Source organism: Pithys albifrons, chromosome Z (assembly GCF_047495875.1).
Source record: "Pithys albifrons albifrons isolate INPA30051 chromosome Z, PitAlb_v1, whole genome shotgun sequence".
Classification (NCBI taxonomy): domain Eukaryota; kingdom Metazoa; phylum Chordata; class Aves; order Passeriformes; family Thamnophilidae; genus Pithys; species Pithys albifrons.
Genome location: NC_092497.1, coordinates 756,127 through 775,009, shown reverse-complemented (window position 1 = coordinate 775,009; position 18,883 = coordinate 756,127). Strand labels below are relative to the sequence as shown.

The following is an 18,883-nucleotide window of genomic DNA, read 5'->3' as shown; positions in this document are numbered from 1 at the left end:
CCCGAGGGCACTCACAGTGATACTCTGGACCCTGAGGGGACTCTCTGTGACACTCTGGACCCCCGGGGCACTCACAGTGACACTCTGGACCCCCGGGAGGGCACTCACAGTGACACTGTGGACACTCTGGACCCCCAGGGCACTCACAGTGACACTCTGGACCCCTGAGGGGACTCTCAGTGACACTCCAGACCCCGGGGGGCACTCACAGTGACACTCTGGACCCTGAGGGGACTCTCAGCGACACTCTGGACCCTGAGGGCACTCACAGTGACACTCTGGACCCCCGGGGCACTCACAGTGACACTCTGGACACTCTGGACCCCCGGCAGGGCACTCACAGTGACACTGTGGACACTCTGGACCCCCAGGGCACTCTCAGTGACACTCTGGACCCTGAGGGCACTCACAGTGACACTCTGGACCCCCGGGGCACTCACAGTGACACTGTTGACGTTCTGGAACTTGACGTAGCGCAGCTGGACGGCGCCGTCGTCGCGGATGTCGTCGGGACGCAGCTCCAGGGCCTGGGTGGGCTCGCTCCGTTCCGCCTCCTCGAAGTCCATCGAGCGCGGCAGGTTCGTGAAGATCTTCACGTGCTTGGGGCCCTGCCCTGAGTCAGAACAGAGGGATGGGGGCTCCATATCAGGGGATCTGAGAAAGAATTGGGGTGGAAAAGCCCTCCGAGATCAGCAAGTTCAACCCTTGATCCAACCCCACTGTGCTCACCAGCCCAGGGCACCTTAATCCTCACCTTTAATCCAAGTGTCTCTTTGCAGCATATCAAGCTGGAATAAACTCCTGGATTTCTGTCCCAAACTACAATAAACCCCTGGATTTCTGTACCAAACTACAATAAACACTTGGATTTCTGTACCAAACTGGAATAAACCCCTGGATTTCTGCACCAAACTACAATAAACACTTGGATTTCTGTACCAAACTGTAATAAACCCCTGGATTTCTGTACCAAACTACAATAAACACTTGGATTTCTGTCCCACACTGTAATAAACACTTGGATTTTTGTACCAAACTATAACAAATACTTGTATTTCTGCATCTCCACCAAACTACAATAAACACTCGGATTTCTGTACCAAACTATAATAAACATTTGTATTTCTGTACCAAACTGTAATAAATATTTGTATTTCTGTACCAAACTATAATAAACATTTGTATTTCTGTACCAAACTGTAATAAATATTTGTATTTCTGTACCAAACTGCAATAAATATTTGTATTTCTGTCCCAAACTATAATAAACATTTGTATTTCTGTCCCAAACTATAATAATTACTTGTATTTCTGTACCAAACTATAATAAATACTTGGGTTTCTGTATGAAATGATAATAAAGATATAACTGTGTATCAAACTATAATAATTATATCTGGGTATCAAACTATAATAAATATTTGTATTTCTGCACCAGACTACAATAAATACTTGGATTTCTGTATTTGTACCAAACTGCAAAAAATACTTGGTATTTCTCTACCAAACTACAATATAAACTTGGATTCCTGTACCCAACTGTAAAAATTCCTTGTATTTCTGCACCAAACTGTAATAAATAACTGGATTTCTGTACCAAATGATAATAAAGGTATAACTGTATATCAAACCATAATAGCCATATCTGTGTATTAAACCATAATCTGTGTGTCAACCTATAATAAATACTTTTATTTCTGTCCCAAACTACAATAAACACTTGGATTTCTGTCCCAAATAAATACTTGTATCAGTGTATCAAACTGCAACAGCTCATTGTCTTTGCCTCCCCATTCCCAGCCCCTCCATTCCCAGTCCCTCCATTCCCAGCCCCTCCATTCCCAGCCCCTCCATTCCCAGTCCCTCCAGACCCATTTCCAGCCCCTCCATTCCCAGCCCCTCCAGCCCCTCCATTCCCAGCCCCTCCATTCCCGGCCCCTCCATTCCCAGCCCCTCCAGCCCCTCCATTCCCAGCCCCTCCAGCCCCAGCCCCTCCATTCCCAGCCCCTCCATTCCCAGCCCCTCCATTCCCAGCCCCTGCAGCCCCTCCATTCCCAGCCCCTCCATTCCCAACCCCTCCATTCCCAGCCCCTCCATTCCCAGCCCCTCCATTCCCAGCCCCTCCAGCCCCAGCCCCTCCATTCCCAGCCCCTCCATTCCCGGCCCCTCCAGCTCCAGCCCCTCCATTCCCAGCCCCTCCAAGCCTCTCCATTCCCAGCCCCTCCATTCCCGGCCCCTCCATTCCCGGCCCCTCCATTCCCGGCCCCTCCATTCCCGGCCCCTCCATTCCCGGCCCCTCCATTCCCGGCCCCTCCATTCCCGGCCCCTCCATTCCCAGCCCCTCCATTCCCAGCCCCTCCAGCCCCTCCATTCCCAGCCCCTCCATTCCCAGCCCCTCCATTCCCTCCATTCCCAGCCCCTCCATTCCCAGTCCCCCCAGCCCAGCCCCTCCATTCCCATTCCCTCCATTCCCAGTCCCCCCAGCCCCAGCCCCTCCATTCCCAGTCCCCCCAGCCCCAGCCCCTCCATTCCCAGTCCCCCCAGCCCCAGCCCCTCCATTCCCAGCCCCTCCATTCCCAGTCCCCCCAGCCCCTCCATTCCCAGCCCCTCCAGCCCCTCCATTCCCAGCCCCTCCAGCCCCAGCCCCTCCATTCCCAGTCCCCCCAGCCCAGCCCCTCCATTCCCAGCCCCTGCAGCCCCTCCATTCCCAGCCCCTCCATTCCCAACCCCTCCATTCCCAGTCCCCCCAGCCCCAGCCCCTCCCTTCCCAGTCCCCCCAGCCCCAGCCCCTCCATTCCCAGCCCCTCCAGCCCCTCCATTCCCAGCCCCTCCATTCCCAACCCCTCCCTTCCCAGTCCCCCCAGCCCCAGCCCCTCCATTCCCAGCCCCTGCAGCCCCTCCATTCCCAGTCCCCCCAGCCCCAGCCCCTCCATTCCCAGCCCCTCCATTCCCAGCCCCTCCATTCCCAGTCCCCCCAGCCCCAGCCCCTCCATTCCCAGTCCCCACAATCCCAGCCCCTCCATTCCCAGCCCCTCCAGCCCAGCCCCTCCATTCCCAGCCCCTGCAGCCCCTCCATTCCCAGCCCCTCCATTCCCTCCATTCCCAGTCCCCCCAGCCCCAGCCCCTCCATTCCCAGCCCCTCCATTCCCAGCCCCTCCATTCCCAGTCCCCCCAGCCCCAGCCCCTCCATTCCCAGCCCCTCCATTCCCTCCATTCCCAGCCCCAGCCCCTCCATTCCCAGCTCCTCCATTCCCAGCCCCTCCATTCCCAGCTCCTCCAGCTCCTCCATTCCAGCCCCTCCATTCCCAGCCCCTCCAGCCCCTCCATTCCCAGCCCCTCCAGCCCCAGCCCCTCCAGTCCCAGCCCCTCCATTCCCAGTCCCTCCATTCCCAGCCCCTCCATTCCCAGCCCCTCCATTCCCAGCCCCTCCATTCCCGGCCCCTCCATTCCCAGCCCCTCCATTCCCAGCCCCTCCATTCCCAGCCCCTCCAGCCCCTCCATTCCCAGTCCCCCCATTCCCAGCCCCTCCCTCACCATTGTCCGGCCCCTGCAGTTTCATGGAGTAGAGCTTGACAGGCTGACTGAAGGCCACGGTGATCAGCAGCTGGGCAGGGACACAAACAACAACAACAACAACAGGATGGCACAGGGGTTCCTGCATTAAGAACCAGCCCAGCCCCTGAAACTGGGGTAAGGGAGCTCCAAAATCAAATTATGGGGTTGTCTCCCCCCTTTCCACACACTCTGGTCATTTAAATATCAGTAAATGTTTCCGTGCTGGGAATTTTTCCAGTGTGGGTTGTGGAAATGAGCTGGTATCCCGCTCTGCCCACCACTCCTGTCTCCCAGGAGCCCCCCAGGACACCCCAGGAGCCCCCCAGGACACCCCAGGAGCCCCCAGAAGCCCTGAGTTCCCCCCAGGACACCCCAGGAGCCCCCCAGGACACCCCAGGAGCCCCCAGAAGCCCTGAGTTCCCCCCAGGACACCCCAGGAGCCCCCAGGAGCCCCCCAGGACACCCCAGGAGCCCCCAGAAGCCCTGAGTTCCCCCCAGGACACCCCAGGAGCCCCCAGGAGTCCCCCAGGACACCCCAGGAGCCCCCAGAAGCCCTGAGTTCCCCCCAGGACACCCCAGGAGCCCCCAGGAGTCCCCCAGGACACCCCAGGAGCCCTCAGAAGCCCTGAGTTCCCCCCAGGACACCCCAGGAGCCCCCAGGACACCCCAGGAGCCCCCAGGAGTCCCCCAGGACACCCCAGGAGCCCCCAGAAGCCCTGAGTTCCCCCCAGGACACCCCAGGAGCCCCCAGGAGCCCCCCAGGACACCCCAGGAGCCCCCAGAAGCCCTGAGTTCCCCCCAGGACACCCCAGGAGCCCCCAGGAGTCCCCCAGGACACCCCAGGAGCCCTCAGAAGCCCTGAGTTCCCCCCAGGACACCCCAGGAGCCCTCAGAAGCCCTGAGTTCCCCCCAGGACACCCCAGGAGCCCCCAGGAGTCCCCCAGGACACCCCAGGAGCCCCCAGAAGCCCTGAGTTCCCCCCCAGGACACCCCAGGAGCCCCCAGGAGCCCCCCAGGACACCCCAGGAGCCCCCAGAAGCCCCCCAGGACACCCCAGGAGCCCCCAGGAGTCCCCCAGGACACCCCAGGAGCCCCCAGAAGCCCTGAGTTCCCCCCAGGACACCCCAGGAGCCCCCAGGACACCCCAGGAGCCCCCAGGAGTCCCCCAGGACACCCCAGGAGCCCCCAGAAGCCCTGAGTTCCCCCCAGGACACCCCAGGAGCCCCAAGTTCCCCTCAGGACCTTCCAGAAGTCCCCCAGGAACTCCCAGGACCCCCCAGAAGCCCCGAGTTTCCCCCAGGAGCCCCCAGAAGCCCCAGGAGCCCCAAGTTCCCCCCAGAACCCTCCAGTTCCCTCCAGAACCCCAGAGGAGCCCCCCAGGAGCCTCCAGTTCCCCCCAGGACCCCCTAAGAGCCCTCCAGAAGCCCCCAGGAGCCCTCCAGAACCCCGGAGAAGCCCCCCAGAACCTCCCAGAAGCCCTCCAGGACCCTCCAGGAGCCCCCAGTTCCCCCTAGGATCCCTCAAGAGCCCTCCAGGACCCCCCAGGAGCTCTCAGGACCTTCCATGAGCCCCCGAGAGCCCCCCAGTTCCCCGCAGGAGCCCCGAGTTCCCTCCAGGATGCTGGAGAAGCCCCCCAGAACCTCCCAGAAGCCCCGAGTTCCACTCAGGAGCCCCCAGTTCCCCCCAGGAGCCCCAAGAGCCCCCCAGTTCCCCGCAGAAGCCCCGAGTTCCCTCCAGGATGCTGGAGAAGCCCTCCAGAACCTTCCAGAAGCCCCTCAGGAGCCCCCAGAAGCCCAGAAGAGACGCCCAGTTCCCCCCAGGACCCTCCATGATCCCCCAGCTCCCCCAAGGACCCCCCAAGAGCCCCCCAGTTTCCCCTAGGAGCCCCCAGGAGTCCTGAGTTCCCTCCAGGACGCTGGAGAAGCCCCCCAGAACCTCCCAGAAGCCCTCCAGGACCCTCCAGGAGCCCCCAGTTCCCCCTAGGATCCCTCAAGAGTCCTCCAGGACCCCCCAGGACCTTCCATGAGCCCCCGAGAGCCCCCCAGTTCCCTGCAGGAGTCCCGAGTTCCCTCCAGGATGCTGGAGAAGCCCTCCAGAACCTCCCAGAAGCCCCCCAGGAGCCCCCAGTTCCCCCCAGGACCCCCCCAGGAGCCCCAAGTTCCCCTGAGTTCCCCCCAGGATGCTGGAGAAGCCCCCCAGGAGCCCAGAGGAGCCCCCAGAACTCCTCACAAGCCCCCCAGGAGCCCAGAGAAGCCCCAGTTCCCTCCAGGAGCCCCGAGTTCCCCCCAGAACGCTGAAGGAGCCCCCCAGAACCCCTCAGAAGCCCCCCAGGAGCCCCCAGTTCCCCCCAGGAGCCTCCAGTTCCCCCCAGGAGTCCCCGAGAGCCCCCCAGTTCCCCGCAGGAGCCCCGAGTTCCCTCCAGGATGCTGGAGAAGCCCCCCAGGAGCCCAGAGGAGCCCCCAGAACTCCTCACAAGCCCCCCAGGAGCCCCCAGGAGCCCAGAGAAGCCCCAGTTCCCTCCAGGAGCCCCGAGTTCCCTCCAGGATGCTGGAGAAGCCCCCCAGAACCCCTCAGAAGCCCCCCAGGAGCCCCCAGTTCCCCCCAGGAGCCCCCAGTTCCCCTGAGTTGGCCCCAGGATGCTGGAGAAGCCCTCCAGAACCTCCCAGAAGCCCCCCAGGAGCCCAGAGGAGCCCCCCAGAACCCCTCAGAAGCCCCCCAGGAGCCCCCAGTTCCCCCCAGGAGCCTCCAGTTCCCCCCAGGAATCCCCGAGAGCCCCCCAGTTCCCCGCAGGAGCCCCGAGTTCCCTCCAGGATGCTGGAGAAGCCCCCCAGAACCTCCCAGAAGCCCCGAGTTCCCCTCAGGAGCCCCCAGTTCCCCCCAGGAGCCCCGAGAGCCCCCCAGTTCCCCGCAGAAGCCCCGAGTTCCCTCCAGAACCCCAGAGGAGCCCCCTAGGAGTCCCCAGGACCCTCCACGAGCCCCCGAGAGCCCCCCAGTACCCCGCAGGAGCCCCGAGTTCCCTCCAGGATGCTGGAGAAGCCCTCCAGAACCTCCCAGAAGCCCTCCAGGACCCTCCAGGAGCCCCCAGTTCCCCCTAGGATCCCTCAAGAGCCCTCCAGGACCCCCAGGACCTTCTATGAGCCCCCGAGAGCCCCCCAGTACCCCGCAGGAGCCCCGAGTTCCCTCCAGGATGCTGGAGAAGCCCCCCAGAACCTCCCAGAAGCCCCCCAGGACCCCCGAGGAGCCCCCAGGACCCTCCAGGAGCCCCCAAGATGCTCAGGAGCCCCCAGTTCCCCCTAGAATCCCTCAAGAGCCCTCCAGGACCCCCCAGGAGCTCCCAGGACCTTCAATGAGCCACCGAGAGCCCCCCAGTTCCCCGCAGGAGCCCCGAGTTCCCTCCAGGATGCTGGAGAAGCCCCCCAGAAGCTCCCAGAAGCCCCGAGTTCCACTCAGGAGCCCCCGAGAGCCCCCCAGTTCCCCGAAGGAGCCCCGAGTTCCCTCCAGGATGCTGGAGAAGCCCCCCAGAAGCTCCCAGAAGCCCCGAGTTCCACTCAGGAGCCCCCGAGAGCCCCCCAGTTCCCCGCAGGAGCCCCGAGTTCCCTCCAGGATGCTGGAGAAGCCCCCCAGGAGCCCAGAGGAGCCCCCAGAACTCCTCACAAGCCCCCCAGGAGCCCAGAGAAGCCCCAGTTCCCTCCAGGAGCCCCGAGTTCCCCCCAGAACGCTGAAGGAGCCCCCCAGAACCCCTCAGAAGCCCCCCAGGAGCCCCCAGTTCCCCCCAGGACCCCCCCAGGAGCCCCAAGTTCCCCTGAGTTCCCCCCAGGATGCTGGAGAAGCCCTCCAGAACCTCCCAGAAGCCCTCCAGAACCCTCCAGGAGCCCCCAGTTCCCCCTAGGATCCCTCAAGAGCCCTCCAGGACCCCCCAGGAGCTCCCAGGACCTTCCATGAGCCCCCAAGAGCCCCCCAGTTCCCCGCAGGAGCCCCGAGTTCCCTCCAGGATGCTGGAGAAGCCCCCCAGAACCTCCCAGAAGGCCCGAGTTCCCCTCAGGAGCCCCCAGTTCCCCCCAGGAGCCCCAAGAGCCCCCCAGTTCCCCGCAGAAGCCCCGAGTTCCCTCCAGAACCCCAGAGGAGCCCCCTAGGAGTCCCCAGGACCCTCCACGAGCCCCCGAGAGCCCCCCAGTACCCCGCAGGAGCCCCAAGTTCCCTCCAGGATGCTGGAGAAGCCCTCCAGAACCTCCCAGAAGCCCCCCAGGAGCCCCCAGTTCCCCCCAGGACCCCCCCAGGAGCCCCAAGTTCCCCTGAGTTCCCCCCAGGATGCTGGAGAAGCCCCCCAGGAGCCCAGAGGAGCCCCCAGAACTCCTCACAAGCCCCCCAGGAGCCCCCAGGAGCCCAGAGAAGCCCCAGTTCCCTCCAGGAGCCCCGAGTTCCCCCCAGAACGCTGGAGGAGCCCCCCAGAACCCCTCAGAAGCCCCCCAGGAGCCCCCAGTTCCCCTCAGGAGCTCCCAGTTCCCCGCAGGAGCCCCCAAGAGTCCCCCAGTTCCCCGCAGGAGCCCCGAGTTCCCTCCAGGATACTGGAGAAGCCCCCCAGAACCTCCCAGAAGCCCCCCAGGACCCCCGAGGAGCCCCCAGGACCCTCCAGGAGCCCCCAAGATGCTCAGGAGCCCCCAGTTCCCCCTAGAATCCCTCAAGAGCCCTCCAGGACCCCCCAGGAGCTCCCAGGACCTTCCATGAGCCCCCGAGAGCCCCCCAGTTCCCCGCAGGAGCCCCGAGTTCCCTCCAGGATGCTGGAGAAGCCCCCCAGGAGCCCAGAGGAGCCCCCAGAACTCCTCACAAGCCCCCCAGGAGCCCCCAGGAGCCCAGAGAAGCCCCAGTTCCCTCCAGGAGCCCCGAGTTCCCCCCAGAACGCTGGAGGAGCCCCCCAGAACCCCTCAGAAGCCCCCCAGGAGCCCCCAGTTCCCCCCAGGAGCCCCCAGTTCCCCCCAGGAGGCCCCGAGAGCCCCCCAGTTCCCCGCAGGAGCCCCGAGTTCCCTCCAGGATACTGGAGAAGCCCTCCAGAACCTCCCAGAAGCCCCCCAGGAGCCCCCAGTTCCCCTCAGGAGCCCCCAGTTCCCCCCAGGACCCCGCAGGAGCCCCGAGTTCCCTCCAGGATGCTGGAGAAGCCCCCCAGGAGCCCAGAGGAGCCCCCAGAACCCCTCAGAAGCCCCCCAGGAGCCCCGAGTTCCCCTGAGTTCCCCCCAGGATGCTGGAGAAGCCCTCCAGAACCTCCCAGAAGCCCCCAGGAGCCCCCAGTTCCCCTTAGGAGCCCCCAGTTCCCCCCAGGACCCCCCCAGGAGCCCCAAGTTCCCCTGAGTTCCCTCCAGGATGCTGGAGAAGCCCTCCAGAACCTCCCAGAAGCCCCCCAGGAGCCCAGAGGAGCCCCCCAGAACCCCTCAGAAGCCCCCCAGGAGCCCCCAGTTCCCCCCAGGAGCCTCCAGTTCCCCCCAGGAGTCCCCGAGAGCCCCCCAGTTCCCCGCAGGAGCCCCGAGTTCCCTCCAGGATGCTGGAGAAGCCCCCCAGGAGCCCAGAGGAGCCCCCAGAACTCCTCACAAGCCCCCCAGGAGCCCCCAGGAGCCCAGAGAAGCCCCAGTTCCCTCCAGGAGCCCCGAGTTCCCCCCAGAACGCTGGATGAGCCCCCCAGAACCCCTCAGAAGCCCCCCAGGAGCCCCCAGTTCCCCCCAGGAGCCTCCAGTTCCCCCCAGGAGTCCCCGAGAGCCCCCCAGTTCCCCGCAGGAGCCCCGAGTTCCCTCCAGGATGCTGGAGAAGCCCCCCAGGAGCCCAGAGGAGCCCCCAGAACTCCTCTCAAGCCCCCCAGGAGCCCCCAGGAGCCCAGAGAAGCCCCAGTTCCCTCCAGGAGCCCCGAGTTCCCTCCAGGATGCTGGAGAAGCCCCCCAGAACCCCTCAGAAGCCCCCCAGGAGCCCCCAGTTCCCCTCAGGAGCCTCCAGTTCCCCCCAGGAGCCTCCAGTTCCCCCCAGGACCCCCCCAGGAGCCCCGAGTTCCCCTGAGTTCCCCCCAGGATGCTGGAGGAGCCCCCCAGAACCTCCCAGAAGCCCCCCAGGAGCCCCCAGTTCCCCCCAGTTCCCCCCACGACCCCCCAGCTCCCCCCCAGTCCCACCTGCTCGTCGCAGTCAGACTCCAGGTAGGTGTGGTCCTTGCGCAGGCAGTTCTCGAAGCCGTGCTCGTCGCTCTCGTTGAGACACTCACACCCAGCCTTGTTGATGAAGGGCATCAGGTCCATCTGACCAAAACAGCCCCCAGGGCAGGGTGACCTTCCCAGCCCTCCCTGCTCCACACCAGTTAAAAGGGGGGATTGTCATTAATGATCAATACATGAAGCCCCAGGCAGCAGGAGGCGACTCCCGAGTGCCACTCACGTCACCTTTGCCAACTATTCCTGTGCCACCTGTTTTAGTTGGTGGATTTTATTTTATGGATTTTACTTTGTGGATTTTATTTTGTGGATTTTATTTTATGGATTTTATTTTATGGATTTTCCTTCGTGGATTTTCCTTTGTGGATTTTCCTTTATGGATTTTATTTTATGGATTTTACTTCATGGATTTTCCTTCGTGGATTTTCCTTTGTGGATTTTCCTTTATGGATTTTACTTTGTGGATTTTATTTTATGGATTTTACTTCATGGATTTTATTTTATGGATTTTATTTTATGGGTTTTATTTTATGGGTTTTATTTTATGGGTTTTATTTCATGGATTTTCCTTTATGGATTTTCCTTCATGGATTTTACTTTGTGGATTTTATTTTATGATTTTATTTTATGGATTTTACTTTATGGGTTTTATTTCATGGATTTTATTTCATGGATTTTATTTCATGGATTTTACTTCATGGATTTTCCTTCGTGGATTTTCCTTTGTGGATTTTCCTTTATGGATTTTATTTTGTGGATTTTACTTCGTGGATTTTATTTTATGGATTTTATTTTATGGATTTTATTTTATGGATTTTACTTTGTGGATTTTATTTTGTGGATTTTACTTTACGGATTTTATTTTATGGATTTTATTTTACGGATTTTATTTTATGGATTTTATTTCATGGATTTTATTTCATGGATTTTACTTCGTGGATTTTATTTTATGGATTTTCCTTCATGGATTTTCCTTCATGGATTTTATTTCATGGATTTTATTTCATGGATTTTATTTCATGGATTTTATTTCATGGATTTTACTTCGTGGATTTTATTTTATGGATTTTCCTTCATGGATTTTCCTTCATGGATTTTTCTTCATGGATTTTATTTCATGGATTTTATTTCATGGATTTTCCTTCATGGATTTTCCTTCATGGATTTTATTTCATGGATTTTCCTTCATGGACTTTATTTCATGGATTTTATATCCTTGTCACCCTCTGACAGGGAACAAGAAACCTCAACACTTTCAGCCCCACCCTCTTTGGGAAACACCAAAAAACCAGTAAAATATGAGCCATTTTCACACTTTAAAAAGCCTTTGGGGCAATCAGGCTGGGGTGGCTGAGCAGAAAACAGCAGCAGGAAGTTTGGGATACCAATGAAACTATTTTACTGCCTTAAGGAGATTTTTCATGCTTATTAAATGTGCCCACACCAATATTCAATTTTTTTCTGAAAAGAAAACCAAGCCAAGGGATTCCCTTTGCCTGAACTGCTGTGATTTGGCTCACAAACCCCCCAGAGTTTTCAGCACCACCCAAAAAGCCCAGGGAGATACACACATATCCTTTGGGGATGTCTGTGTCCTCACTGCTGCCAGGGTCATTCTCCAGGTGCTGCTTGATCTTCTCCTCCAGCCCCGCGGCGTCCGCCCCCTGGTACTGATCGATGCGCACCTTGTTCCGGAAGAACAGGAACGTGGGGGTGGCCGAGATGTTGTTGGTGGCAGCTGTGCCCTGGCAGGGAGGAGACATGGCCAGTCACTGCTTGGTGCCCCCCAGACTGCCCAGTTACTGCCCAGTCACTGCCCGGTGCCCCCCAGTTCCCCAGTCACTGTCCAGTGCCCCCCAGTTCCCCAGTCACTGCCCAGTGCCCCCCAAACTGCCCAGTCACTGCCCAGTCACTGCCCAGTGCCCCCCCAAACTGCCCAGTCACTGCCCAGTCACTGCCCAGTGCCCCCCCAAACTGCCCAGTCACTGCCCAGTCACTGCCCGGTGTCCCCCAGACTGCCCAGTCACTGCCCAGTCACTGCCCAGTGCCCCCCAGTTCCCCAGTCACTGCCCAGTCACTGCCCGGTGCCACCCCAGTTCCCCAGTCACTGCCCAGGGACTGCTCTGTGCCCTGGCAGGGAGGAGACATGGCCAGTCACTGATTGGTGCCCCCCAGACTGCCCAGTCACTGCCCAGTGTCCCCCAAACTGTCCAGTCACTGCTGTGTGTCCCCCAGACTGCCCAGTCACTGCCCGGTGCCCCCCAGACTGCCCAGTCACTGCCCAGTCACTGCTCTGTGCCCTGGCAGGGAGGAGACATGGCCAGTCACTGCTTGGTGCCCCCCAAAGTGCCCAGTCACTGCTCTGTGCCCCCCAGTTCCCCAGTCACTGCTCGGTGCCCCCCCAAACTGCCCAGTCACTGCCCAGTCACTGCTCTGTGCCCCCCAGTTCCCCAGTCACTGCCCGGTGCCCCCCAGACTGCCCAGTCACTGCCCAGTGCCCCCCAAACTGCCCAGTCACTGCTCTGTGCCCTGGCAGGGAGGAGACATGCCCAGTCACTGCTTGGTGCCCCCAAACTGCCCAGTCACTGCCCAGTGCCCCCCAGTTCCCCAGTCACTGCCCAGTGCCCCCCCAGACTGCCCAGTCACTGCCCAGTCACTGCTCTGTGCCCTGGCAGGGAGGAGACATGTCCAGTCACTGCCCAGTGCCCCCCAGACTGCCCAGGGACTGCTCTGTGCCCCCCAGACTGCCCAGTCACTGTCCAGTCACTGCCCAGTCACTGCTCTGTGCCCTGGCAGGGAGGAGACATGGCCAGTCACTGCCCGGTGCCCCCCCAGACTGTCCAGTCACTGCCCAGTGCCCCCCAGACTGCCCAGTCACTGCTCTGTGCCCCCCAAACTGCCCAGTCACTGCCCAGTGCCCCCCAGACTGCCCAGTCACTGCCCAGTTACTGCCCAGTCACTGCTCTGTGCCCTGGCAGGGAGGAGACATGGCCAGTCACTGCTTGGTGCCCCCCAGACTGCCCAGTCACTGCCCAGTCACTGCTCTGTGCCCTGGCAGGGAGGAGACATGGCCAGTCACTGCTTGGTGCCCCCCAGACTGCCCAGTCACTGCCCAGTGCCCCCCAAACTGTCCAGTCACTGCCCAGTGCCCCCCAAAGTGCCCAGTCACTGCTCTGTGCCCCCCAGTTCCCCAGTCACTGCTCGGTGCCCCCCCAAACTGCCCAGTCACTGCCCAGTCACTGCCCAGTGCCCCCCAGTTCCACAGTCACTGCCTGGTGCCCCCCAGTTCCACAGTCACTGCCTGGTGCCCCCCCAAACTGCCCAGTCACTGCCCAGTGCCCCCCAAACTGCACAGGGACTGCCCAGTGCCCCCCCAAACTGCCCAGTCACTGCTCTGTGCCCTGGCAGGGAGGAGACATGGCCAGTCACTGCTCGGTGCCCCCCAGACTGCCCAGTCACTGCCCAGTGCCCCCCAGTTCCCCAGTCACTGCTCTGTGCCCCCAAACTCTTCATGAACTGCTCTGTGCCCCCCAATTCTCCACTCTGACTTACCCCCAAATTCCCCACTCTCTGCTCTTTCCCCCCAAATTCCTCACTCTCTGACTTTCCCCCAAATTCCCCCTTCTTATGATTTCCCCCCAAATTCCCACTCTTTGCTCTTTTCCTCCAAAATTCCCCCCTCTTTGCTCTTTTTCTTTAAATTCCCCACTCTTTGCTCTGTTCCCCCAAATTCCCCTCTCTCCTCTTTCCCCCCAAATTCCCCACTCCCTGCTCTGTTCCCCCAAACTCCTCCCTCTCTGATTTTCCCCCATATCCCCCTCTCTGCTCTTTTCCCCCCAAATTCCCCCTCTCTGATTTTCCCCCCAAAATTCCCCACTCTCTGCTCCTTTCCACTCTCATTTCCCCAAATTCCCCACTCTCTCCTCCTTTTTTCCCCCAAATTCCCACTCTCTGATTTCCCCCCAAATTCCCCCCAGCTCTTTCCCCCCAAATTCCCCCCCAGCTCTTTCCCCCCAAATTCCCCACTCTCTGATTTTCCCCCATATCCCCCACTCTGCTCTTTTCCCTCTCCTCTTTCCCCCAAATTCCCCACTCTCTGCTCTTTTCCTTTAAATTCCCACTCTCTGCTCTTTTCCACTCTTTTTCCCCCCAAATTCCCACTCTCCTCTTTCCCCCCCAATTCCCCCCTCTCTGCTCTTTCCCCCCTCTCTCTTTTCCCCCAAATTCCCCACTCCCTTTTTCCCCAAAAATTTCCCCCTCTCTGATTTCCCCCCAAATTCCCCCCCAGCTCTTTCCCCTCAAACTCCCCCCCAGCTCTTTCCCCCCAAATTCCCCACCCTGCTCTTTTCCCCCACTCTCCTCTTTCCCCCCAAATTCCCCCCAGCTCTTTCCCCCCAAATTCCCCACTCTCTGCTCTTTCCACTCTTTGCTCTTTTCCCAAATTCCCCCCTCTCTGCTCTTTCCCCCCAAACTCCCCCCCAGCACTTTCCCCCAAATTCCCCCCTCTTTGCTCTTTCCCCCCAAATTCCCCACTCCTTTTTTCCCCCAAAATTCCCCACTCTCTGCTCTTTTTCCCCCAAATTCACCACTCTGATTTTCCCCCCAATTCCCCCCTCTCTGCTCTTTCCCCCTCTCTCCTCTTTCCCCCCAAATTCCCCCCAGCTCTTTCCCCCCAAATTCCCCCCCAGCTCTTTCTCCCCAAATTCCCCCCAGCTCTTTCCCCCCAAATTCCCCACTCTCTGCTCTTTCCACTCTTTGCTCTTTTCCCAAATTCCCCCTCTCTTATTTCCCCCCAAATTTCCCCCTCTCTGCTCTTTCCCCCCAAATTCCCCCCCAGCTCTTTCCCCCCAAATTTCCCACTCTCTGCTCTTTTCCCCCAAACTCTCCCCTCTCTGATTTTTCCCCAAAATTCCCCACTCTGCTCTTTCCCCCTCTCTCCTCTTTCCCCCCAAATTCCCCCCAGCTCTTTCCCCCCAAATTCCCCCCAGCTCTTTCCCCCCAAATTCCCCCCAGCTCTTTCTCCCCAAATTCCCCCCAGCTCTTTCCCCCCAAATTCCCCACTCTCTGCTCTTTCCACTCTTTGCTCTTTTCCCAAATTCCCCCTCTCTTATTTCCCCCCCAAATTCCCCACTCTCTGCTCTTTCCCCCCAAATTCCCCACTCCCTTTCCCCCCAAAATTCCCCACTCTCTGCTCTTTTCCCCCAAATTCTCCCCTCTCTGATTTTTCCCCCAAAATTCCCCCCTCTCTGCTCTTTTCCCCTCTCTCCTCTTTCCCCCCAAATTCCCCCCAGCTCTTTCCCCTCAAATTCCCCACTCTCTGATTTTCCCCCATATCCCCCACTCTGCTCTTTTCCCTCTCCTCTTTCCCCCAAATTCCCCACTCTCTGCTCTTTTCCTTTAAATTCCCCACTCTCTGCTCTTTTCCACTCTTTTTCCCCCAAAATTCCCCACTCTCCTCTTTCCCCCCAAATTCCCCCCTCTGATTTTCCCCCCAATTCCCCCCTCTCTGCTCTTTTCCCCACTCTCCTCTTTCCCCCCAAATTCTCCCCCAGCTCTTTCCCCCCAAATTCCCCCCCAGCTCTTTCCCCCCAAATTCCCCCCCAGTCTTTCCCCCCAAATTCCCCCCCAGCTCTTTCCCCCCAAATTCCCCCCACTCTCTGCTCTTTTCCACTCTCTGCTCTTTTCCCAAATTCCCCCTCTCTTATTTCCCCCCAAATTCCCCACTCTCTCCTCTTTTCCCCCAAATTCCCCACTCTCTGATTTTCCCCCAAATTTCCCCCTCTCTGCTCTTTCCCCCTCTCTGCTCTTTCCCCCCCAAATTCCCCCCCAGCACTTTCCCCCCAAATTCCCCCCTCTTTGCTCTTTCCCCCCAAATTCCCCACTCCCTTTTTCCCCCAAAATTCCCCACTCTTAGCTCTTTTTCCCCCAAATTCACCACTCTGATTTCCCCCCAAATTCCCCATTCTCTGCTCTTTTCCCCACTCTCCTCTTTCCCCCCAAATTCCCCCCAGCTCTTTCCCCCCAAATTCCCCCCAGCTCTTTCCCCCCAAATTCCCCCCTCTCTGATTTTTCCCCAAAATTCCCCACTCTGCTCTTTCCCCCCAAATTTCCCCCAGCTCTTTCCCCCCAAATTCCCCCCACTCTCTGCTCTTTTCCCCCAAACTCCCCCTCTCTGATTTTCCCCCCAAATTCCCCTCTTTGCTCTTTCCCACTCTCTCCTCTGTGCCCCCAAATTCTCCACTCTCTGCTCTTTTCCTTTAAATTCCCCACTCTCTGCTCTTTCCCCCAAATTCCCCCCCTTATGATCTTCCCCCAAATTCCCCACTCTCTGCTCTTTTCCCCAAATTCCCCACTCTCTCCTCCTTTTTTCCCCCAAATTCCCACTCTCTGATTTCCCCCCAAATTCCCCCCCAGCTCTTTCCCCCCCAAATTCCCCACTCTCTGCTCTTTTCCCCCAAACTCTCCCTCTCTGATTTCCCCCAAATTCCCCACCCTGCTCTTTTCCCCTCTCTCTTCTTTCCCCCCAAATTCCCACTCTCTGCTCTTTCCACTCTTTGCTCTTTTACCAAATTCCCCCTCTCTGATTTCCCCCAAATTCCCCACCCTGCTCTTTTCCCCACTCTCCTCTTTCCCCCCAAATTCCCCCCAGCTCTTTCCCCCCAAATTCCCCCCCAGCTCTTTCCCCCCAAATTCCCCCCAGCTCTTTCCCCCAAATTCCCCACTCTCTGCTCTTTCCACTCTTTGCTCTTTTCCCAAATTCCCCCTCTCTTATTTCCCCCCCAAATTCCCCACTCTCTGCTCTTTTCCCCCAAATTCCCCACTCTCTGATTTCCCCCCAAATTTCCCCCTCTCTGCTCTTTTCCCCCAAATTCCCCCCCAGCTCTTTCCCCCCAAATTCCCCCCCAGCTCTTTCCCCCCAAATTCCCCCCAGCTCTTTCCCCCCAAATTCCCCCCCAGCTCTTTCCCCCCAAATTCCCCCCCAGCTCTTTCCCCTCAAATTCCCCACTCTCTGATTTTCCCCCATATCCCCCACTCTGCTCTTTTCCCTCTCCTCTTTCCCCCAAATTCCCCACTCTCTGCTCTTTTCCTTTAAATTCCCCACTCTCTGCTCTTTTCCACTCTTTTTCCCCAAAATTCCCCACTCTCCTCTTTCCCCCCAAATTCCCCCCTCTGATTTTCCCCCCAATTCCCCCCTCTCTGCTCTTTTCCCCTCTCTCCTCTTTCCCCCCAAATTCTCCCCCAGCTCTTTTCCCCAAATTCCCCACTCTCTCCTTTTTCCCCCCAAATTTCCCACTCTTTGCTCTTTCCCCCCAAATTCCCCACTCTCTGGTCTTTTCCCCAAATTCCCCACTCTCTCCTTTTTTCCCCCCAAATTTCCCACTCTTTGCTCTTTTCCCCCCAAATCCCCACTCTCTGCTCTTTTTCCACTCTCTGCTCTTTTCCCCCAAACTCCCCCTCTCTGATTTTCCCCCAAATTCCCCTCTTTGCTCTTTCCCACTCTCTCCTCTGTGCCCCCAAATTCTCCACTCTCTGCTCTTTTCCTTTAAATTCCCCACTCTCTGCTCTTCCCCCCAAATTCCCCCCCAGCTCTTTCCCCCCAAATTTCCTCTCTCCTCTTTTCCCCCAAATTCCCCCCAGCTCTTTCCCCCCAAAATCCCCCCCAGCTCTTCCCCCCAGTGCCCCCTCCCAGCCCCTCCCTCCTCCCCAGGGCTGTTTCCAGCCCCCCAACCACCTTTTCCCCCTCCCCAGGGCTGTTTCCAGCCCCCCAGACCTGCTTTGCCCCCTCCCCAGGGCTGTTTCCAGCCCCCCAAGCTCCTTTTTCCCCCTCCCCAGGGCTGTTTCCAGTCCCCCAGACCTGCTTTGCCCCCTCCCCAGGGCTGTTTCCAGCCCCCCAAGCTGTTTCTCTCCCCCTCCCCAGGGCTGTTTCCAGCCCCCCAAGCTGTTTCTCCCCCTCCCCAGGGCTGTTTCCAGCCCCCCAGACCTGCTTTGCCCCCCTCCCCAGGGCTGTTTCCAGCCCCCCAAACCTGCTTTGCCCCCTCCCCAGGGCTGTTTCCAGCCCCCCAAGCCATTTCTCCCCCTCCCCAGGGCTGTTTCCAGCCCCCCAAGCTGCTTTGCCCCCCCCCAGGGGTGTTTCCAGCCCCCCAACCACCTTTGCCCCCTCCCCAGGGCTGTTTCCAGCCCCCAACCTGCTTTGCCCCCTCCCCAGGGCTGTTTCCAGCCCCCCAGGCTGTTTCTCCCCCTCCCCAGGGGTGTTTCCAGCCCCCCAACCACCTTTGCCCCCTCCCCAGGGCTGTTTCCAGCCCCCCAACCTGCTTTGCCCCCTCCCCAGGGCTGTTTCCAGCCCCCCAAACCTGCTTTGCCCCCCCCCCCAGGGCTGTTTCCAGCCCCCCAACCACCTTTTCCCCCTCCCCAGGGCTGTTTCCAGCCCCCCAAGCTCCTTTTCCCCCTCCCCAGGGCTGTTTCCAGCCCCCCAGACCTGCTTTGCCCCCTCCCCAGGGCTGTTTCCAGCCCCCCAACCACCTTTTCCCCCCTTCCCAGGGCTGTTTCCAGCCCCCCAGGCTGTTTCTCCCCCTCCCCAGGGCTGTTTCCAGCCCCCCAACCACCTTTGCCCCCTCCCCAGGGCTGTTTCCAGCCCCCCAGACCTGCTTTGCCCCCTCCCCAGGGCTGTTTCCAGCCCCCCAGACCTGCTTTGCCCCCTCCCCAGGGCTGTTTCCAGCCCCCCAGACCTGCTTTGCCCCCTCCCCAGGGCTGTTTCCAGCCCCCCAGACCTGCTTTGCCCCCTCCCCAGGGCTGTTTCCAGCCCCCCAAGCTGCTTTTCCTCCCCCCCAGGGCTGTTTCCAGCCCCCCAAGCTGTTTTCTCCCCCCTCCCCAGGGCTGTTTCCAGCCCCCCAGACCTGCTTTGCCCCCTCCCCAGGGCTGTTTCCAGCCCCCCAAGCCATTTCTCCCCCTCCCCAGGGCTGTTTCCAGCCCCCCAAGCTCCTTTGCCCCCTCCCCAGGGCTGTTTCCAGCCCCCCAACCACCTTTTCCCCCTTCCCAGGGCTGTTTCCAGTCCCCCAAACCTGCTTTGCCCCCTCCCCAGGGCTGTTTCCAGCCCCCCCAAGCTCCTTTTCCCCCTCCCCAGGGCTGTTTCCAGCCCCCCAAGCTCC

The 18,883-nt window shown here is 59.7% G+C and overlaps 2 protein-coding genes across 2 annotated transcripts in view; one reads left to right on the top strand and one right to left on the bottom strand.

The window, feature by feature from the left end:
* Positions 1-18,883, bottom strand: part of TXNL1 (thioredoxin like 1) — a 39,562-nt gene that overhangs the window by 15,543 nt on the left and 5,136 nt on the right. The window contains exons 3-6 of the mRNA XM_071580894.1: positions 11,309-11,482; positions 9,702-9,824; positions 3,535-3,604; positions 441-613 (exon numbers count right to left, since the gene is read on the bottom strand). Coding sequence (XP_071436995.1) covers positions 441-613; positions 3,535-3,604; positions 9,702-9,824; positions 11,309-11,482 — 540 coding nt within the window. The remainder of the gene's footprint in view (positions 1-440; positions 614-3,534; positions 3,605-9,701; positions 9,825-11,308; positions 11,483-18,883) is intronic.
* Positions 2,720-3,452, top strand: LOC139684703 (uncharacterized; the record flags this gene model as incomplete). Its single annotated transcript, XM_071580895.1, has 3 exons — positions 2,720-2,988; positions 3,024-3,197; positions 3,290-3,452. Coding segments are annotated over 3 exons (606 nt in total), but the record flags the coding sequence as incomplete, so codon positions are not given.